Below are 21,879 nucleotides of genomic sequence, written 5' to 3'. Positions count from 1 at the left end.
CTAAGTCAAATTTTCATAGGTAGAATCTTCATAAGTAGAATCTTCATAAGTAGAATCTTCATAAGTAGAATCTTCATAAGTAGAATCTTCATAAGTAGAATCTTCATAAGTACAATCTTTATAAGTAAAATCTTCATAAGTAGAATCTTCATAAGTAGAATCTTCGTAAGTAGAGTCTTCATAAGTAGAATCTTTATAAGTAAAATCTTCATAAGCAGAATCTTCATAAGTAGAATCTTCATAAGTAGACTCTTCAAAAGTAGAATCTTCATAAGTAGAATCTTCATTTCATTATATTATAACATCGACTGATGATAGTAAGAATTTAGGACATGAACATACAAAGGTCATTACCAATATCAAAAATATGTTCTCTAATCTTCATCTCTGGTGGCTAAAGGTAGGTTACCTGAGGATCAAGACAATCAAATGTAATGTTATGACTCTCAGTCTACGGATGCTAAATAATCCAACAACTGAACCAACAGAGTATCCAAGTTATCACCAGACAACCACTTGTCTGCCTTTTCTCTGCTGCAACCAATCCTTGTAGATGTCTTGGTTACTTATAACCAAGACATCTAAAATATGATCGCTAGATATAAAAGACATCTTCCCACATATATCTACACGTGGCGGTTAACCGCTGATCCTTATATATACAATGTACTGTAAAATCTGTATTTGAATGCCACCTTTGTTTGAACGCCACCTCTACTTGAGCGCAACTATGGTAGGATTGAAAATAGAACACCACCCTTTAATTGAATGCCACTTCCCTTGACCGCCACTCTTATTTGACCGATACTATTTGACATTATTAATCTTTACCAACCCATAATAGCGAGTGAAAAGTGTGCACATAACTGTACTAATAATGACTCGATGGCATCAATAACAATTAATTCATTCGTTGTTTCTGTTCGTATCAATGTCTGTTTTCCAATTCCAAGTCATCAGGTTTTCCATTAGAGACTTAGATAGCAATACCATAGAAATAATTAGTAATTGCGTCAGGCTAATAGTAGTTCCTTTTTATAGCGGTCTTGATACTTTGTTGTGTATAGGAAAAAGTATTAGCATTTACGATTGAAAATGTGCTATTATGTATTTTGAAGCTAAAATTTTGAAACTATTTTGATTTTTCTTTATTTTTGCTAAAAGTTTTCATTCAAATCACGTAAAATTTTTGCTCTGCTAAAAACTGTTTGAATGCTAATATCGACTAGCTCAACTGTGCAGAAGATGAGTTGAGGTCAGAAAACATTGTGAAAGGTATTGACCATTCAGAAAAAAACATGAAATGGTTCCAAAAAGAAGCAACTATCAGAATGCAACTGGCTGAGCAAACGAAACTAATATTTTTGCTTTACAAATGTTAATATTTGTTTTAAAATGTTAATTGATGTTGCTGCGTGTATTATAATTGTGGTTTGATTATGTCACTTGTTCTTGGATATGTAATTATAGCATTTGATAGATTATAATTATTTAAATACTTATATATTTGCAGATTTATAGCATATTATCCAACATCATGATGGCAGTAAATCTGAACATAGTTTACAATGGATTGTCGCTCGTAACTCCTGCTCTATGGCAAATAAAAAGCCAGTCCTGGCTGCAGACTGTAGCAAACATATCGATAAGTGCAAGAGCTTTTATGCAACTTTCATTAAATATAGCTGTAAAATAAAACTATAAAATTTTTTTTAAATGAAATAAAAGAACATCAAAGTTTCAACAAACTGCAATGCAGGCTATAAAATCACCGTAGGTTGATTGTAAGCAAGTAGATATCAACTGGTAGAAACATGTATCAGCTTACTCAAATTTAGTTAAAGGTAGGTCTGTGATAAGTTGGAGGTAAGTTAGCAAACTTTGGGAGTCTAAAATAGTTAATGTTGCACCGCCCAATCAGAGAGTACAAATTATAGATGACATCTGATTTGCCCGTAAAACCGTTAAATTTATTTTCCCAGCATTCTGACAAGGTGTTTGAAAAATACAACGCCACCAATTATTTAAACGTTCCTTTTAATAAAACGCCACTCTAAGGAAAGGGTTGAAAAATAGAGCTCCATGGCGTTCAAATAAAGGTTTCATGGCATGTGTAAATTATTTAATCACACTGTTCCGAGAAGGTTGAAATTTGTTGTTTTCTGATTGGCTGATTAATGCTGAGCTGCTAATTGGTCTTCGACAATGCAACACCCCCTCCTCCAGCATATTCATTTTGAGAGCGGCCAATCGAAGGCAAATGTTCATGTTCATTACAACTATCATGAATAAGTCCAATACCACATTTAATGCACCTTACGCATCGAGTGAATCAAGAAAATATAAAAACAAACTTGTTTGAAAGCATATTTCATGATGATGCAACGTTTGTAATTTCTTTTATTTATAGATAATTGTTTTGCAGTCCAATACTGCCAAACCACTAAACTATTGTTAGCAGTGCAATTTAATTTGCAAATTGCAAATTAAAGCATATTTATTAAACTTTTAGGAGCCTAGATGATCTCTTTAGCTGGTCAAATGATAAAAAGCCTGACATAATTTGCTACAATGCTGGAACGGATTGCCTTAATGGTGATGAACTCGGGCTTCTCCGACTAACACCTGAGGTATTTCCTGTTTATCATCATTATATCCAAGAACTAATCTGACTGATCTGGGCTTATTGCGATCTTTATACTAGACTAGATGAATGCCCTGCATTGCAGGGGTAATAAAAGCAGCTTATAAACATTACATTACTTTTACACTACATTACCTTTACACTACATTGCATTTACACTACATTACCTTTACAATACATTACCTCTACACTACATTACCTTTACAATACAATACCTTTACACTACATTACCTTTACACTACATTACCGTTACATTACCTTTGCATTACATTACCTTTCCACTACATTACCTTTACACTACATTACCTTTACACTACATTACCTTTACACTACATTACTTTTACACTACATTACCTTTACACTACATTACTTTTACATTAGATTACCTTTCCACTACATTACCTTTACACTACATTACCTTTCCACTACATTACCTTTACACTACATTACCTTTACACTACATTACCTTTACAATACATTACCTCTACACTACATTACCTTTACAATACAATACCTTTACACTACATTACCTTTACACTACATTACCATTACATTACCTTTACATTACATTACATTTACACTACATTACCTTTACACTAGATTACCTTTACAATACATTACCTCTATACTATATTACCTTTACAATACAATACCTTTACACTACATTACCTTTACACTACATTACCTTTACACTACATTACCTTTCCACTACATTACCTTTACACTACATTACCTTTACACTACATTACTTTTACACTACATTACCTTTACACTACATTACTTTTACATTAGATTACCTTTACACTACATTACCTTTACACTACATTACCTTTACATTACAATACCTGCAACTGTTTATAACCTGTTTTTATTACCTGTGTAATGCCAGGTATTCACCTAGTAAAGCCAGCTGGCAATCGTTACGTGTGACACAACGATGTTATTAATATTTTAACCATTGTAATGAATATCCTCACCATTATTGATCACTGTGCTCGATTGAACGCCGTAGACTAATAGGTAAGATCGACGCTTCTAGAAATAATCCTCTGCAAAGTGGATTTTTTGTTTCTAAAACTTTATCTTTATAAATGGAGAGATGCTCACATTTATTTTTATACAAAACTAGCTGAGTGCCAAGGTGATAACAAAGTGCACAAAAATTTATTTTTATTTAATATATAACAACATTTACCATTCTCACTTTTAAACTTCATATTCTGAGCAAAGTTTTTTGTGCAGTTCAAGAAAAAAATAAAGTAAAACAACTGAAAAGGTTTTCAAACTTTTTACAACTAACTTTTAACTTTCATGTCATGAAAAGAGTGTTTTGTGCAGTTGAAATAAACTGACAAAAAAATAAAACAACTGTAAAGGTGGTTGAATGTAAATGTGAAGTAATTAGCAAGTAAGGCTAAATAAAGTCTGTTTTGCTACGACTACAATGAAAATTATTTAGTATAAAATTATATGATTTTAATTCATTTCAGTGTTGGCATCGTAAGGCAAAAATGTAATATGAAATGATATTAAAACCCGTGGTAATTATCTAATGCGAACAACTCCCTTGGCAAAAACAATCCAAATTTTTTATATGCACTGTACATATTAAAAATTAGTAACAAAACAATATGTTAACCTTAGTAACTATAATTACCCAAAGTAACTTTAGTGTATTTAGCAGTTATGATTTGCAATAAAATGTAATATTACAATGTACTATGTGCAGTACCTATCGGGAGGAGTTCCTACCGACATATGTAGCCTACAACATAAACGTTGATTCAAACTTAAATCAATTTAACTTACTAGACACATACTTAAAGCTAAGTTTTAGTATGTATTTTACTTAACTAAATTTCACATTTCTCATTGTCACAAGTTTTATCACTCATCTGTCTTTGGTTTCGCTGCTGTAACTTATATTGAATATCGCTGAATTGAGATAGCTATCATTGTGTCTCTTTCAGGCGTTGTGGCACGGTTTTCGGCAAGTATCATATCAACATTTTTTTTGTTTTGGCGTAGTGAGTACACTAATCCAAAATTTTATTTTCGAAAGAAAGTTTTGTTATCGTATGGCAGAAAAACATCAAAAAAAAAATTTTTTTGCATTGCGAAAACGAAAAAAAACATTGTGTTCCATATAGTAAGATGAATAGAATCTTGTAACAGGGCATCGTAACCCAATGGAATATTGTACTAATTAATAATTTATCGTGTGCAATTGCGAAAAGGAGATACAGTATGTGGTGAGAGCAATGAGTGTGATAAGGACTGCTTAGCCTTGTCCTTATGCATGTTTGTTAGTATACTTGTGACTTGAATGTCCCGATATCAAATCCAGTACAAAAACGTTTTTTTGTTGCTAAAATGTTATCGCTATAACCTGACAGAGAGACAAATGACAGACAGCCAAACAAACACAAAGATTTATTTATATACGTACATGTAGATGGTGAATAAATGATATTGTTACTACATGTATAGGCCGGTTTAGCCTTTCTAGATGTCAAAGGAACATAAGTCTAAACCCCTTGACACCTTTTGAATGATTTTTTATAAAGCATCAAACATGAGCTTATTTATTATCTCTGCTATCTCACTGATAGCTTTTAATTCTGGCTGACTGAACCTCTTAGTGACAATATATTGTTTTAGAGAATTAGTTACTTTTAGTAACAGTCTATTGTTCGTGTTACAGTTATTAGTATCTGTGGAGTACATGTATTATAAACTTAAATTTTACACAACTTTTGACAGTGCATCGTAACCAGAGACTACCTAGTGATGTCAAAAGCGAAAAGCGCACAAATACCTATCTTCATGGTATTAAGTGGAGGTTACACAGCGCAGTCTGCAGATGTGATTGCTGACTCTATTTTGGCATTAAGTGCAAACGATTTGATCGCTCCAATTAAGTATTTAAAAAAAGCTTGAGTTTTTATGATGTTCTGAATTTTTGGAGTTGAAGCTGTTGTTGAAAATATATATAGTACACTGTGAACAACCTTTCAGAGCATTTTCTGTAGTCTGAGACTAACTGGTAAAAGTGCATTCTCTAGACAAGGTTTAGTAATGACTTCTTCTGATTAAAGAAGACACCTTTGTTGAGAAATTCACTTGCAACAACAATAAACATTTTATCATTCTTTGCCTACCAAAAACAAGCCGATTTGCCCTGTCTCAATGAAGTCTCAATGATGTCTCAATGATGTCTCAAGATGTCTCAATGATATCTCAATGATGTCTCAATGCTGAACTCACACATTTTTGTGTCGATTTACCAGACAGTATCAGTATTTTTGTTTTTGACGTTTGAAGTGATCTGATTGCCAGGATGTTTCCCGAGTAAAATCAATAAAACTTGATTGCGATTAGGAATATCGGAAGAAAGCTTTGCGCAAAACAATGTCAGTAGTTGTTATCATTGCGATTGTCGATATCGACTATTGCATTCAAGTTGAAGCAATATGTGTGTCTCTATTCTGTCGGTCTCTATGTAATTATAGGTGTAATAATCATTCTTTGGATTGATCTGAGATTTTTCATCGCGATCAAGTTTTATCGATCTTACTCTTGAAATCTCTTGGCTATCAGATCAGCTTAAACATAAAAAAGAGTCGCGAATGATGGAAAAATACCGATACTTTTTGATAAAATCTACCAGAAGTTTGTGTAAGTTCATTTTTAAAGTGCTTGTGTGTAAAGCTTGTTTGTGCGCTTGTTTGTTTGCTTACAAAGGGAGAGTGTATAGAGGTAACCCGCCAAAATATTAATAAATCGATAATTAATAAGTAACAGTAAATGATCATAAGAAGCCGCAAGTAATGCCATTAGTATGAAACTTTTATCATCACTGGTCATCACTTGCTTTCTTTCTTCAAAATTAAATATCTCACTAGTGCTGGGAATTTCACTGATGGAGTCTTGCTGAAGCATCTCGCAGACAGTTGCAGACACATGATTTTTCAGCCTCACAGGGCACTACTTACCCTGCTTGGTTTATCCCGGCTATCCTTGGTTGTCTTATTCAAATATTCTTCAGTTTTGCTACCCTTAGAAAATTAGTTTGATTTATAATAGCTCTTTAAAAATGCTATTACAAAGAAATTGTCATCTCTTGGCTTTCCCATTCCAGCTGGTAGTTTTCCTCTGTTTTTCCGTCGCAGTGTTAATGTAACCTGTAATTTTTGCCAAGGCAAATGGACGGCATAATATGCAAGCATGGTCTCTTATAATCCATAAACTTACTTCCACCAATTTTATCTCACTGCAGTGGCTGCTTCACAGAATGAACAAAAAAGACTGTAAAGAAATTTGTTTGATTTGCTACGTAAGTGACATTTTTAGAACAGCTTGATTTGCGGGCAAGCCTTTCTTTTTTCCTGCCATGTTGTAGGTGAACCTACCATGTTGTAGGTGAACTTACCATGCTTTAAGTAAACTTAGCATGCTGTAGGTGAACCTACCAGACAAAAAAGGCTTCTGCAACAACTTAGCTTTTACTATGTGGAACTTGCTAGTGGAGAAATTTGTGACTGCTTACCAAATTCTTTTAAAAAAATTGTAGCATATTGATAAGAAAGTTGAAAGTATTCTACTAACGACTCTAAACTATTACTTGCAATGCAAAAAATTTAGATTTGTCTTTTCTTATATTTTAACCATCAAATAAAGAGCAACCAACTTGCTGTATCAGATGTTATTGGTAAAATCCTGTGCGCTAGTCTGCATCCGCTTTGCAAGTGAATTCCTTTGCTGACCTTAATCTACTTGCATCATTGTTGAAAACTACCTAATATGCAACAACTTCCAAGCTTTTTTGCGCCTACACATATTTACAACAGTAAAGCTGACAATCACTCAGCACTGCTCCGCTTTTACATAAAAAAACCGATTAGCTGCAAAATGTGTTGGCACATACATCCAAAAAATGTTTCATCACCATGATTAATCTAAAGGGGTGGTAATGTCTAGACAAACTCGAGTCTTCTGCCAGAGACCTGGTAGTTTGAGCACTCTCTTCAAGAGCTTCCCAACAGCGGAATCTTCTGTGACTCACTTGTGTTGATTGTTGGCGGTATTTGGGCAATCGTTATTTTATGTGCAGTGTTATTGCACCAACTGCTCCAATGACTATCCGAATATCAATTGTTCTTACATGCAAACACAGTTCAGTCTTCACCGTATAATCAAAGTTACTAAAAGCTAAAGAAACCCCAAATTTGTTTTATCAGGCCAGACATTGTCAACTGGTAAGAGAGTATACACTTTATATACAATCAAGTTGCAGCAGTGTTAGTTAAGCCTGCGATTTCATGCATAAGCTTGGTCAGGTTTATGGACAACGTTACCACCAGAATTAATGTGTGGTTACTGAATGGTACAGACTGGACTAAGCTTCAACACAGACCACAAGTTATGGTGCTAAAATATAGAAGTACTGTACTTGCAACTTAACATAGAAGTGCTGTACTTGTAACATAACATAGAGGTACTGTACTTGTAACTTGACATAGAGGTGCTGAACTTGTAACTTGACATAGATACGCTGAACTTATAATTTAAGTGACTCATTAGCAAAAGGCAAAATGCACAAGTACGACAAAAATAGCTCAAATTATAGCTTTATCACCCTCGCTCGATCTTTACTTTTCTCAGTGTTATAATTATTACAAGGTTCTTGTAGTTGCACACTTAGAAACAATCCTTTGAAAAACTGCATTCAGTAAACTGTTAGTTAACCAGAATAATTTGTTTATTTGAAGCCACGGACTATTCTGCTTTTCACAAAAAACATAACGCGCACATTTCACCAGTCTATAGCATTGTCGAATTGCCGAAGGTTTCTGTAATTAAGTTCGGAGTACTGAAATCATTTCATTTTTGCTGATTTAAAAGTAACTGACATTTTAGACAATTTGGAGTACTTTGGTATTCTAACTGATGTCCAACGCAGTGTAAGTAAAGAAAACGATGATGATATTTTTAACGGTTCTTATGAGATTATTACAATAAATTAATTATAAGTTTGGATGACTAAAGAACAATGACTACGTAGTACAGATTTTCTAAAAATCTATATAAATATCGCAACTTCGTGATATTGTTAGCTATGACGTTTTGAAATGTAAACAAAATTGTGCATTGGTTTTTATATTATTACTATATTAATAATATTGGTTATTCTAATAATATCTGTGCATTTTACTTCTAATATTAACCAATATTGCATTTCTCCTATTGCAGGGGAGAGATATAAACATATAATCTTTTCCTTTCATTATTGCTATTTGTTGTATATAATAACACCCACACCCTCTACATTACAACTACCATTGCAGTTATCCTATTACACTGCAGTGCCATTTGGCTGCTAATATTGCATTTCTCAAACATCAGTACCCTTTCTTCTTTTTTTTCCAATATCACTTTGGTCGTGAGCTGTATGACAGGGGAATTTCTAGTTATTACAAAGTTTTTGTAGTTGCATACTTAGAAACAATCTTTCGAAAAACTGCATTCAGTAAACTGTTATTTAACCTGAATAATTTGTTTATTTCAAGCTACGGATTATTTTGCTTGTATGCTTTAGGCGTCTTTGGCTGTGCAGGTGTAGCAAATTGACCACTGTTGATAGGCTTGTTGAATAGCACATGTTATGTAGCTATATACAAAGATTAAAACTTGCTATATGCTAGAACCGAGCTAGTCTTTCATCATTGGGATAAATATTGTCTCAGTGATACGTAATTGTCACATTCGACAGACATGCCGATGGAGAAAAAAGTTTCTATGCATGCTAAAATAGTAAGTAGTATCAATATTTACTATATGTTTGATACTTTTATTCAACCTTCATAATTCAAAAATAAAATATGACAACCAAATTTAACTTCAAACATTTTTTTAACCAAAATGCTTGTCCCATGATTCTTTGAGATCATTCTTAATGGCAGGTTTTTTTTATGAATCTGCAAGTTGTTTTGCAAGGCATGCTTTGGCCAATCTTATAGCAGTGCCTGTAAGGTTGACCCTCTATCCAAAGATTTTGTTCCACAAATCTTTGACGCCATCGACAATATTACCAGCAATTTTTAGGAGAGCGGTGGCAGCGGCTTTAGCGGCGGTAGAACAAATTGGGTTGGCAAGGCAGGCATTGGCAGCAGCAATGGCAGTTGCTGTAATAGCGACTCTCTTTCCAAAGATTTTGTTCCACAAAAATTTTATATCTTTGAGGAGAACAGCAGCGGCAGATTTAGAAGAGGATGAGCAGGTTGGGTTGGAAAGACATGCTTTGGCGGCAGCAATGGTATTTGCTGTTATAGCTTCTCTTTTTCCAAAGAGCTTTTCCCACAATCCTTTGAAACCATTCAAAAGAGCAGTAGCAGCAGATTTGGCAACGCCTGAGCAGGTTGGGTTGGCAAGGCAAGCATTGGCGGCAGCGATGGCTGCTGCTGTAACAGCTTTCCTTTTTTCTTTAGAAGCTACAAACCACGGTTTAATCAAGTCAGTTAGAAAACAGACAGCAGTTTCATCATTTTACAAAGGCTCATTTAATTGAAGAAACAGCCGTCGAAATTTGCTTTAAATGCAAGAAATCTTATTTTCAGTTCGTAAATTTGCATAGACAAAAAATATATACATGCATATGTCTCATATGTATACATTATATATATATATATATATAAATTGTTTCCTCACCCCGGATACCCCGTATGGGTGGTAAATTCTGCTCCAACTCGGGTCTCCTACCAGAGACCTGGGAGTTTGAGCACTCGCCTCAAGATCTTAGCTGTTCCCAATAGCGCACTTTTCTGCAACTCACCTGAGTTACAGAAAAGTGCAACTCAGGTGAGTTGCACTTTTCTACAACTCACCTGAGTTATATATATATATATATATATATATATATATATATATATATATATATATATATATCCAACTAGCTGTGCTACGCGGCACTGCCTTGGTAATAAACAGATCTTTGGCCAAAAAATTGATTTGTATTAACATATAACAACATTTGCCTCTCTAACTTTCAAACTACATATCGTGAGAAAAGTGTTTTGTGTCATTGAAATAAATTAGGAGAAAAAATAAAAATGACTGTAAAGGTTTTCAAACTTTGTCAAGCAACTTTTAAACTTCATATCATGAGAAAAATGTTTCATGCAGGTCAAATGAATTAAAAAAAAACAAAACAACTATAAAAAGGATTAGATATAAATGTAAAATAATTAGCAAGTAATAGCTAAATTAAGTCGGTTTTGCTATGATTACAATAGAACATGATTCTATAATGATACAATTAATACGAACTGAGAAAACAAAATAAAAATTTTGAATATGTTGAATTAATTATAACAGTTCTTGCTTAGAAGTGCGAGTGTATAAAAAAGGTTACTTTTTCATCAGAAACTATTTATATATAAAAACTTTGAATACGATGATACTGGTACCTCTCGAAACAAATACAAATGTAAAAATGAGATATGATACTGTCTTTGTCTGATCTCAGATATAGTAATTGAACCTTACCAACATTATTTCTTAACAGGGGTATCATAACGCGTATCCACATTTGTAAAATAATCAGCATGCGCTATAGCTATATCTATAGCCGGAATGACAGACATACTTTGAAAACTATATATATACATGTACATATGTATATAGATATATATATATATAGTATATCTGTTATCTATATATATTATATATAATAGATAATTAGTCAGACCGACTGCTAGCAGCACTCAATGCTCTGAAAGGTGCAGCGTGTTATAATTAACTGAAGCATTAGAATAGGTCGTTTATCTTTTTTCAGGTTGATGTTTCTCCCTGGAGTCACGACAGGTCTGTTTGTGCTTCTGCATTCTTCAGGTGACTAGTGATATACCACCAGCTACCTGAAGAATGCTGAAGCACGAAACAGATCTGCTGTGACTCCAGAGAGAAACATCAACCTGGAATAAGGTAAGTAATTTTAACCTATTCCAGCATTCCACTTGTTTAGATATATACACTAGCTGGATGCCTAGTGTTGCTCAGGCTATAAAAAAGTTTTTGGAAAAAAAATTTATATTTACTTAAAATAATTAACATTTATCATTCAAGCTTTTAAAATTCATATTAACAGAAAAATGTTTTGGGGAGTTCAAGCGCATTGAGAGAAAAAATAAAACAACTGTAAAAATGTTTAAATGTGGAATAATCAGTGCGTAATGACTAGCTAATCTGTTTTGCTACAATAATTAAAATGAAAGATGATTTCATGCTGATGCAAATAACACGAAGTAAGAAAGCAAAATAAAAATCATGAATATGTCGAATTGATAATCACAATGACCACAAAAGAGTGTGTGTATTAAAAAAATTACTGCTGCAGCAAAAGCTCGTTGTAATCAAAGTTTTGATGGACCTCTCGAAACTGGTACAACGTATAGTAGTGAAGCGGGCGGAATTACTTTGTTTTTGTACTTTGTAGATATAGCTATCAGATTTAGGAGAAACCAGAAATAGAAGTGTAACGGCACATTTTAAATCGTAATGGCACATTTGAAGATTACAAATTAAATTAATAGACAATGGGTTTTTAAATGACTTTGTTTTAAATTCTAAAAGAAAACAAACACCAAAAGCATTATTAATTAATAATAAAAAACACGTTATTAGTTTGTAACTTGCAATTTCTATAAGAATAGATAAAGAGTTGTAATTGATAAAAACAGCTTAGCCTCGTAGCTACCCATGCCTGTGTGTTGACTTGGTATGTGGATGTTGTGAGTTCAAATCCTCAGTGAAACGGATCATTTTACTAAAATTTCATTACAATAACTGGATAGATAAAATGACAGATAAATGAACAGTGAGATTTATGTATATGTATTATATGTATCTGGTACATGACTCGTATGTACCGTATGTATAATAAGAATTATAATATGTAAATATACTCATACGCCGTATGAGTACATATACGTATTATAATTCCTATAATTATATTTATGTATAAATATTTAAACTTTTATTGAAGCTTTGATTTAAGTATGCAAACACTAAAGTTTTTACGACTTTTATACCTTGAAAATGTTTTTTACAACACAATCATTTTTACCACACAACTGCATTTTTGGTTTGTAAATGGAGCAACAAGTCTGAAATATTTTTTGTAGCCACTTTTTATCTCCTTGTGGTTTGCATAACCAATTGGGACAAATGGATTGTGATAATCTTCATTTTTAATCTTAAGAATTAAGATTTTCCTAATCTAATGAAGTTCACCAATATTCAAGCCTCTCCTCAACAAGTTGACTTTTCTCTCTTTAACAGGAAGTTGACTTTTCTCAATTAGAAACAATCTATCTGATTGTTATGGTTTTTTTAATATCATATTCTATTCTCTGTTACTAACAAATATTCAAAAACATTTACTAATTTTTAAATGAAAACCCTTCAATATATTAATCAAATTAGTTTTTCTGATCCACAAAGGCTCACGAGTCTATGCCAGTGTCGTTCCAACGTCACCTGCAACATCGTTCAACAAGTCATCCATGACAGAGTGAACAATCTGGTGACAATGGTCATCATTGGCACATTTCTTCACCATCATTAGGAGACCACTTTTCATCTCTTCTAAGGCATCATCGACATCATCAACACCGTCAGCTAAGTAAAAAATCATTTGATATTATAACTATTTCACCTAGTTAAAAGCCAAAAATTACTAAATTATCTGATTTGATTTTCGAGCAAATCCACAAATCCTTCTTTTAAGCACTTACCAAACATGTCCTTGGTATTTGCTGGAAAATTCCTGGCACCACCTACAAGAGTAATTGTTATTATTCAATCATTTAACAAACACAACATAATGCAGAGTTTTAGTTCTTCTACTTCTTCCAATAAAACATTTATAAATAAACAATGAATCATAGCAAATAGTTATTCAAACCTTTAAGATCGTTGAAGGCTGACGAGACCTCCTGCTCGACTTCCTATAAGAAACTGGCATTGGCGACAGCCAGCGCCACCAAGAGCAATGCAAGCACTTTCATTTCCAGTTCACTGTAAACATAAAATACTTTGCTGCAATTTTTGACAATTCAAAAACATTGATTAATCTTTAGCAACATTCGCATTAGCAATATTGAAAATCTGAACTAATATATTTGGTTGTGAGCTTTAAAAGACTAAAATTAAAAAAATATTTAGTGTACATCTTTCAAAATTAATCCTGTATTAGCTGCTCAGCTGCTGATTTCAGAGACCCTTCCTTCTGATTGAACAAGAGTTGTTATTTATATATTACTTTATTGGCAACAACCTCATTCCACGGAGAACTGTTTTTCAAATTATGACATACAACAATGTTAAAACAAAAAAAATCGTGAGCAGCAGTTAGCCAATGAAATAAATGGTTTGACGTCTGGTGTTTAAAATACCTTTCTCTGCTAAGAAAACGGATACTGGATACTAAGTGGAAAGATGTTAGAGCAGCTAGCAATGATATTTTAAAAATAACTGTTAGATGTTGCATGCAATTTTTTCATATCACGCAAGTTGAAATGAGGTGAAAACCTGTAACTGCATGTTATGTTAAAACTGAGGATATAATTTAATTAAACATTTTTCAACTTGTAGAAAAGTGACAGAGACAGTTCCCTTTACCTGTATGTGAGTCTATGAAATGAAAGGTGAAGTGATCTTCTGCTGAGGGCTGTTTGATGTTGTTAGCTAATATAGTCCTGAGAGAACACAGCTGACACTTCACAAGAGCCTCGTTATTTTGAGACTTAAATATTGGCTGATAGGTCTCTTCTTTGGAAGGCGTCCAGAAAATATTTTCTAGAAGGTCGACTTGTAATCTACTCGTAAAAAGCTTGTTGTCCTGTAACAGAGAAGCTGTTCGTGTCTTGGTCGGCGTACATTGTGATTGAAACTTAAAACCAAAGTGAGCGATTTATTTGTGAAAACCTTCGCAGTAGAACAAAATGTCATTGATTATTATGTTTGACTAGTACCCTGGCATTCAGGTGGGCCAATAAAGCAAAGTGAATGAGTATAAACCGCAATAATTCTGTATGATGGAAAGTGAATGATTGGTGTATGTGGTAACGTAGTTGTCGTAAGTTCAAATCCAATATGATATGATCTTCTTTTTAACCTTTAGCTGTTGATTTGTGCGGATGAATCCAGCGTTTATGGCGGTAAAGATGGCAATAATACTAGCAAAATTAACAAGCTTATCCTAACATCAAATTATTAATATAACTTAGCCGGCATAAATATTATAGAGTGACTCAAGACCTCAGTTCTTCATTGCCTGTCTGAAACTTGTTGAACTGTTGTTGTTGCTGCGGTACAAAGACTTGTAGAGCTATGTTCAGGTAAAGCAATCTGTGAACATCATGTTGTTAAGTAAACTTTTTTTTAATGTGTATTAACTGAATGGTACAGACTGGCCTAAGCTTCAACACAGACCACAAGTTATGGTGCTAAAATATAGAAGTACTGTACTTGTAACTTGACATAGAAGTACTGTACTTTTAGTTTGACATAGATATGCTGAATTTATAATTTAAGTGCCACATTAGCAAAAGGCAAAATGCACAAATACGACAAAAATAGCTCAAATTATAGCTTTATCACCCTCGCTCGATCTTTACTTTTCTCAGTGTTATAATTATTACAAGGTTCTTGTAGTTGCACACTTAGAAACAATCCTTTGAAAAACTGCATTCAGTAAACTGTTAGTTAACCAGAATAATTTGTTTATTTGAAGCCACGGACTATTCTGCTTGTATGCTTTAGGTGTTTTTGGCTGTGCAGATGTAGCAAATTGACCACTGTTGATAGGTTTGTTGAATAGCACATGTTATGTAGCTATATACAATGACTAAAACTTGCTATATGCTAGAACTGAGCTAGTCTTTCATCATTGGGATAAATATTGTCACAGTGGTACATAATTGTCACATTCGACAGACATGCTGATGAAGAAACAAATCTCTATGCATGCTAAAATAGTAGGTAGTGTCAAAATTTACTATATGTTTGATACTTTTATTCAACTTTCATAATTCAAAAATAAAATATAACAACCAAATTTAACTTCAAAATCTTTTTAACCAAAAGGCTTGTCCCATGATTCTTTGAGATCATTCTTAATGGCAGGTTTTTCTATGGATGTGCAAGTTGTTTTGCAAGGCATGCTTTCGCAAAATTTATAGCAGTGCCTGTAAGATTGACTCTCTATCCAAAGATTTTGTTCCACAAATCTTTGACACCATCGACAATGTTACCAGCATTTTGTATGAGAGCAGTGGCAGCGGCTTTAGCGGCGGTAGAACAAATTGGGTTGGCAAGGCAGGCATTGGCAGCAGCAATGGCAGTTGCTGTAATAGCGACTCTCTTTCCAAAGATTTTGTGCCACAAATCTTTGACACCATCAACTATATTACCAGCATTTGATAGGAGAGCGGAGGCAGCGGCTTTAGCGGCGGTTGAACAAATTGGGTTGGCAAGGCAGGCATTGGCAGCAGCAATGGCAGTTGCTGTAATAGCAACTCTCTTTCCAAAGATTTTGTGCCACAAATGTTTGACACCATCCACAACTTTTTCGCCAAGATCTCCAGCCTTCTTCAAAAGTTCAGTGGCAGCAGATTTGGCAACGAATGAGCAGGTTGGGTTGGAAAGACATGCATTGGCAGCAGCAATAGCAGTTGCTGTTATAACTTCTCTTTTTCCAAAGATTTTGTGCCACAAATCTTTGACACCATCGACAATATTACCAGCATTTGATAGGAGAGCGGAGGCAGCGGCTTTAGCGGCGGTTGAACAAATTGGGTTGGCAAGGCAGGCATTGGCAGCAGCAATGGCAGTTGCTGTAATAGCGACTCTCTTTCCAAAGATTTTGTGCCACAAATGTTTGACACCATCCACAACTTTTTCGCCAAGATCTCCAGCCTTCTTCAAAAGTTCAGTGGCAGCAGATTTGGCAACGAATGAGCAGGTTGGGTTGGAAAGACATGCATTGGCAGCAGCAATAGCAGTTGCTGTTATAACTTCTCTTTTTCCAAAGAGCTTGTCCCACAATCCTTTGAAACCATTCAAAAGAGCACTAGCAGCAGATTTGGCAACGCCTGAGCAGGTTGGGTTGGCAAGGCAAGCATTGGCGGCAGCGATGGCTGCTGCTGTAATAGCTTCCCTTTTCTCTTTAGAAGCTACAAACCACGGTTTAATCAAGTCAGTGAGAAAACAGACAGCAGTTTCATCATTTTACAAGGCTCATTTAATTGAAGAAACAGCCGTCGAAATTTGCTTTAAATGCAAGAAATCTTATTTTCAGTTCGTAAACTTGCATAGACAAAAAATATATACATGTCTCATATGTATACACAATATCTATATATATATTTCTCAAAGAATGTCTGTGTGTCGTCGTAAATCTGTCGGTTTTCCGGCTATAGCTATTATTAGAACAACTGGACAACAACGCAGATGCAAAGTCATGGCTTACCGTTATTGGAAGCCTAGCCTAATCAACTAGCTTAGCGGAATTTTCCATTGGCAATATGCCAGGCTACTAGCTTGAAAGGTACAGTTGTTGACAAAGTTTTTAAACCTTTACAGTTGTTTTTATTTTTCTTTTAATTTATTTCAACTACACAAAACACTTCCCTCATGATATGTAGTTTGAAAGTAAGAATGGGGAACATTGTTACATGTTAAATACAAATCAATTTTCTGTCCAAAGACATTTTTATTATCCGGGCAACGCCGAGTGGTACAGCTAGTATATAGATATATATATATATATATATATATATATATATATATATATATCCAACTCGCTTTGCTACCCGTTTTGCCTTGGTAATAAAAATGTCTTTGGCCAAAAAATTGATTTGTATTAACATGTAACAACATTTGCCCCTCTAACTTTCAAACTCCATATCGTGAGAATAGTGTTTTGTGTAATTGAAATAAATTAGGAGAAAAAATTAAAACGACTGTAAAGGTTTTCAAACTTTGTCAAACAACTTTAAACTTCATATCATGAGAAAAATGTTTCGTGCAGGTCAAATGATTTAAAAAAAAACGACTTTAAAAAAGGATTACATGTAAACGTGAAATAATTAATGAGTAATAACTAAATTACGTCGGTTTTGCTATGATTACAATAGAACATGATTCTGTATTGATACAATTAATACAAACTGAAAATAAAACAAAATAAAAATTCTGAATATGTTGAATTGATAATAACAATTCTTGCATAGGTGGCATAACAATTCTTGTATGCCACCCGCTTAAAAAAATATTTAACCAGAATACACTCAAGCTAAGTTACAGCTGTATGAAAAATGTAAAGAGCATTATAGAAAGCCATAATAAAAAGCTACTAAACACGAAAAAGAAGAAAGACAACACCAGCGATAGAACCTGCAACTGCAGAAAGCCAGAAGAATGCCAACTAGAAGGAAGGTGTCTAACCAAAAACCTAATATACCAGGCAGTAGTTACAGATGACCACCAAAACAGCCAAACATATATTGGGCTGTGTGAAACCACTTTCAAGGCTAGATTCACCAATCATAAGGCATCATTCAACAACGACAAAAAAAGACACGCAACAACGCTCAGTAATTATATTTGGGAGCTGAAAAGGAGCAACACAGGGTATACCATCAAATGGAATGCAGTAAAGCAAGCGAAAGCATATGACAACACCTCAGAAATATGCAGACTATGTTTGTTAGAAAAATATTATATAATTATGCATCCAGATAAGGCCAGTCTAAATAAGAGACAAGAACTCATTTCTACATGTCGCCACGGTAGAAACTTCTTATTATCCAGTAATATCACCAAGCCATATACATAACAACATGGATATCATATAGTTATGTTTTAATCCTATAGTGGGGTTGTCCAAGGTACATCTTACCTGCTTGTCACTAGTAAATGAGTTTTATCTGCGGATTGTACATTTTACTATGTATATGAAACTAATAGTAATAAAGCTTTTTTAGTCAACTCTCACTTTACTATATTTAAGCTCTTGCTTTTAGTAATTGAGCACTATGTTAGAAAAGTTTTGAACTGACATTCTATTCTATATATATAGTATATCTATTATCTATATATATTATATATAATAGATAATTAGTCAGGCCGACTGCTAGCAGCACTCAATGCTCTGAAAGGTGCAGCGTGTTATAATTAACTGAAGCATTAGAATAGGTCGTTTATCTTTTTTTAGGTTGATGTTTCTCCCTGGAGTCACGACAGGTCTGTTTGTGCTTCTGCATTCTTCAGGTGACTAGTGATATACCACCAGCTACCTGAAGAATGCAGAAGCACGAAAAAGATCTGCTGTGACTTCAGAGAGAAACATCAACCTGGAATAAGGTAAGTAATTTTAACCTATTCCAGCATTCCACCTGTTTAGATATGTACACTAGCTGGATGCCTCGTGTTGCTCAGGCTATAAAAAGTTTTTGGACAAAAAATTTATACTTACTTAAAATAATTAACATTTATCATTCAAGCTTTTAAATTTTATACTATGAGAAAAATGTTTTGGGGAGTTCAAGCGCATTGAGAGAAAAAATAAAACAACTGTAAAGATGTTTAAATGCATAATAATCAGTGAGTAATGGCTAGCTAATCTGTTTTGCTACAATAATTAAAATGAAAAATGATTTCATGCTGATGCAATTAACACGAAGAAAGAAAACAAAATAAAAATCCTGAATATGTCGAATTGATAATAACAAGGACCACACAAAAGTGTGTGTGTTAAAAAAATTACTGCTGCAGCAAAAGCTCGTTGTAATCAAAGTTTTGATGGACCTCTCGATACTGGTACAACGTATAGTAGTGAATCGCACGGAGTTACTTTGTCTTTGTACTTTGCAGAATTAGCTATCAGATTTAGGAGAAACCAGAAATAGAAGTGTAACGGCACATTTTAAATTGTAATGGCACATTTGAAGATTACAAATTAAATAAATAGACAATGGGTTTTTAAATGACTTTTTTTAAATTCTAAAAGAAAACAAACACCAAAAGCATTATCAATTAATAATAAAAAACACGTTATTAGTTTGTAACTTGCAATTTCTATAAGAATAGATAAAGAGTTGTAATTCATATAAACAGCTTAGCCTCGTAGCTACCCATGCCTGTGTGTTGACTTGGTATGTGGATGTTGTGAGTTCAAATCCTCAGTGAAACGGATCTTTTTACTAAAACTTTATTCCAAGAACTGCATGGATAGATAAAATGACAGACAAATGAACAGTGAAATTTATGTATATGTATTATACGTATCTGGTACGTGACTCGTATGTACCGTATGTATAATAAGAATTATAATACGTAAATATACGCATACGCCGTATGCATGCATATACGTATTATAATTCCTATAATTATATTTATGTATAAATATTTAAATTTTTTTTGAGGGTTTGATTTAAGTTTGTGAACACTAAAGTTTTTACGACTTTTATACCTTGAAAATGTTTTTTACAACACAATCATAGTAACATAAACTGCATTTTTGGTTTGTAAAAGGAGCAACAAGTCTGAAATATTTTTTGTAGCCACTTTTTTATCTCCTCATGGTTTGCATAACCAATTAGAGCAAAGGGGTTGTTATAATCTTCATTTTTAATCTTAAGAATTAAGATTTCCCTAATCTAATAAAGTGCACCAATATTCAAGCCTCTCCTCAACAACAAGTAGTCTTTTCTCTCTTTAACAGGAAGTTGACTGTTCTCAATTAGAAACAATCTATCAGATTGTTATGGTTTTTTAAATATCATATTCTATTCTCTGTTACTAAAAAATATCCAAAAAAATTTACTAATTTTTAAATGAAAACCTTTAAATATACTAATCAAAATAGTTTTTCTGATCCACAAAGGTTCACAAGTCTATGCCAGTGTCGTTCTAACCTCACCTGCCACATCGTTCAACAAGTCGTCCATGACGGAGTGAACAATCTGGCGACAGTGGTCATCATTGGCACACTTCTTCACCATCATTAGGAGACCACTTTTCATCTCTTCTAAGGCATCATCGACATCATCAACACCGTCAGCTAAGTAAAAAAACTTTTGATATTATATTATAACTATTTCAACTAGTTAAAAGCCAAAAATTACTAAATTATCTGATTTGATTTTCGAGCAAATCCACAAATCCTTCTTTTAAGCACTTACCGAACATGTCCTTGGTATTTGCTAGAAAATTCCTGGCACCACCTACAAGAGTAATTGTTATTATTCAATCATTTAAACAACACAACATAATGCAGAGTTTTAGCTCTTCTACTTCTTCCAATGAAACATTTATAAATAAACAATGAATTATAGAAAATAGTTATTCAAACCTTTAAGATCGTCGAAGGCTGACGAGACCTCTTGCTCGACTTCCTGTAAGAAACTGGCATTGGCGACAGCCAGGGCCACCAAAAGCAGCGCAAGCACTTTCATTTCCAGTTCACTATAACCATAAAACACTTTGCTGAAATTTTTGACAATTCGAAAACATTTGCAATATTTGCATTAGCATAATTGAAACTCTGAATTAATATGTTTGGTTGTGAGCTTTAAAACCCAAATTAAACATTTTTTTTAGTGTACATCTTTTAAAATCAATCCTGTATTAGCTACTCAGCTGCTACGGATACTAGGTGGAAAGATGTTAAAGCCGCTAGCAATGATATTTTAAAAATAACTATTAGATGTTGAATGCAATTTTTTCATATCACGCAAGTTGAAATGAGGTGAAAACCTGTAACTGTCATGTTAAAAATGAGGATATAATTTAATTAAACATTTTTCAGCTTGTAGGGAAATGACAGAAACAGTTCCCTTTACCTGTATGCGATGTGAGTCTATGAAAAGAAAGGTGAAGTGATCTTCTGCTGAGGGGTGTTTGATGTTGTTAGCTAATATAGTCCTGAAAGACCACAGCTGACACTTCACAAGAGCCTCGTCATTTTGAGACTTAAATATTGGCAGATAGGTCTCTTCTTTGGAAGGCGTCCAGAGAATATTTTCTAGAACGTCGACTTGTAATCTACTCGTAAAAAGCCTGTTGTCCTGTAACAGAGAAACCGTTTGTGTCCGGGTCGGCGTATATTTCGAGCAAAGTTTAAAACCAAAGTCAGCGAGTTGTCTTTGAAAACCTTCGCTGTAGAACAAAAT

The 21,879-nt window shown here is 33.7% G+C and overlaps 1 protein-coding gene across 1 annotated transcript; it reads right to left on the bottom strand.

Moving 5' to 3' along the window:
• Positions 1 to 21,162, bottom strand: LOC137387906 (uncharacterized). The gene is made up of 8 exons (XM_068074419.1): positions 21,060 to 21,162; positions 20,890 to 20,931; positions 20,628 to 20,768; positions 15,958 to 16,878; positions 13,438 to 13,479; positions 13,181 to 13,321; positions 9,736 to 10,134; positions 1 to 251 (listed from the first exon to the last, which is right to left on the bottom strand). The coding sequence occupies exons 1-8, from the start codon at positions 21,160 to 21,162 to the stop codon at positions 1 to 3; spliced, it is 2,040 nt and encodes a 679-aa protein (XP_067930520.1).
• Between the last annotated feature and the right edge of the window lie 717 nt (positions 21,163 to 21,879).

This window comes from Watersipora subatra, chromosome 2 (assembly GCF_963576615.1).
Source record: "Watersipora subatra chromosome 2, tzWatSuba1.1, whole genome shotgun sequence".
In the NCBI taxonomy this organism is placed as follows: Eukaryota; Metazoa; Bryozoa; class Gymnolaemata; order Cheilostomatida; family Watersiporidae; genus Watersipora; species Watersipora subatra.
This window is presented reverse-complemented; position numbering and strand designations above follow the sequence as displayed.

Excerpts from the sequence above, each read along its gene's own strand:
- LOC137387906 (XM_068074419.1), bottom strand. The coding sequence starts at position 21,162 with ATGAAAGTGCTTGCGCTGCTTTTGGTGGCCCTGGCTGTCGCCAATGCC. Across the intron at positions 13,322-13,437 it reads AAATACCAAGGACATGTTTG|CTGACGGTGTTGATGATGTC; the intron begins GTAAGTGCTTAA and ends TTTTTTACTTAG. Across the intron at positions 252-9,735 it reads CGCTCTCCTAAAAATTGCTG|AGTCTACTTATGAAGATTCT; the intron begins GTAATATTGTCG and ends CTACTTTTGAAG.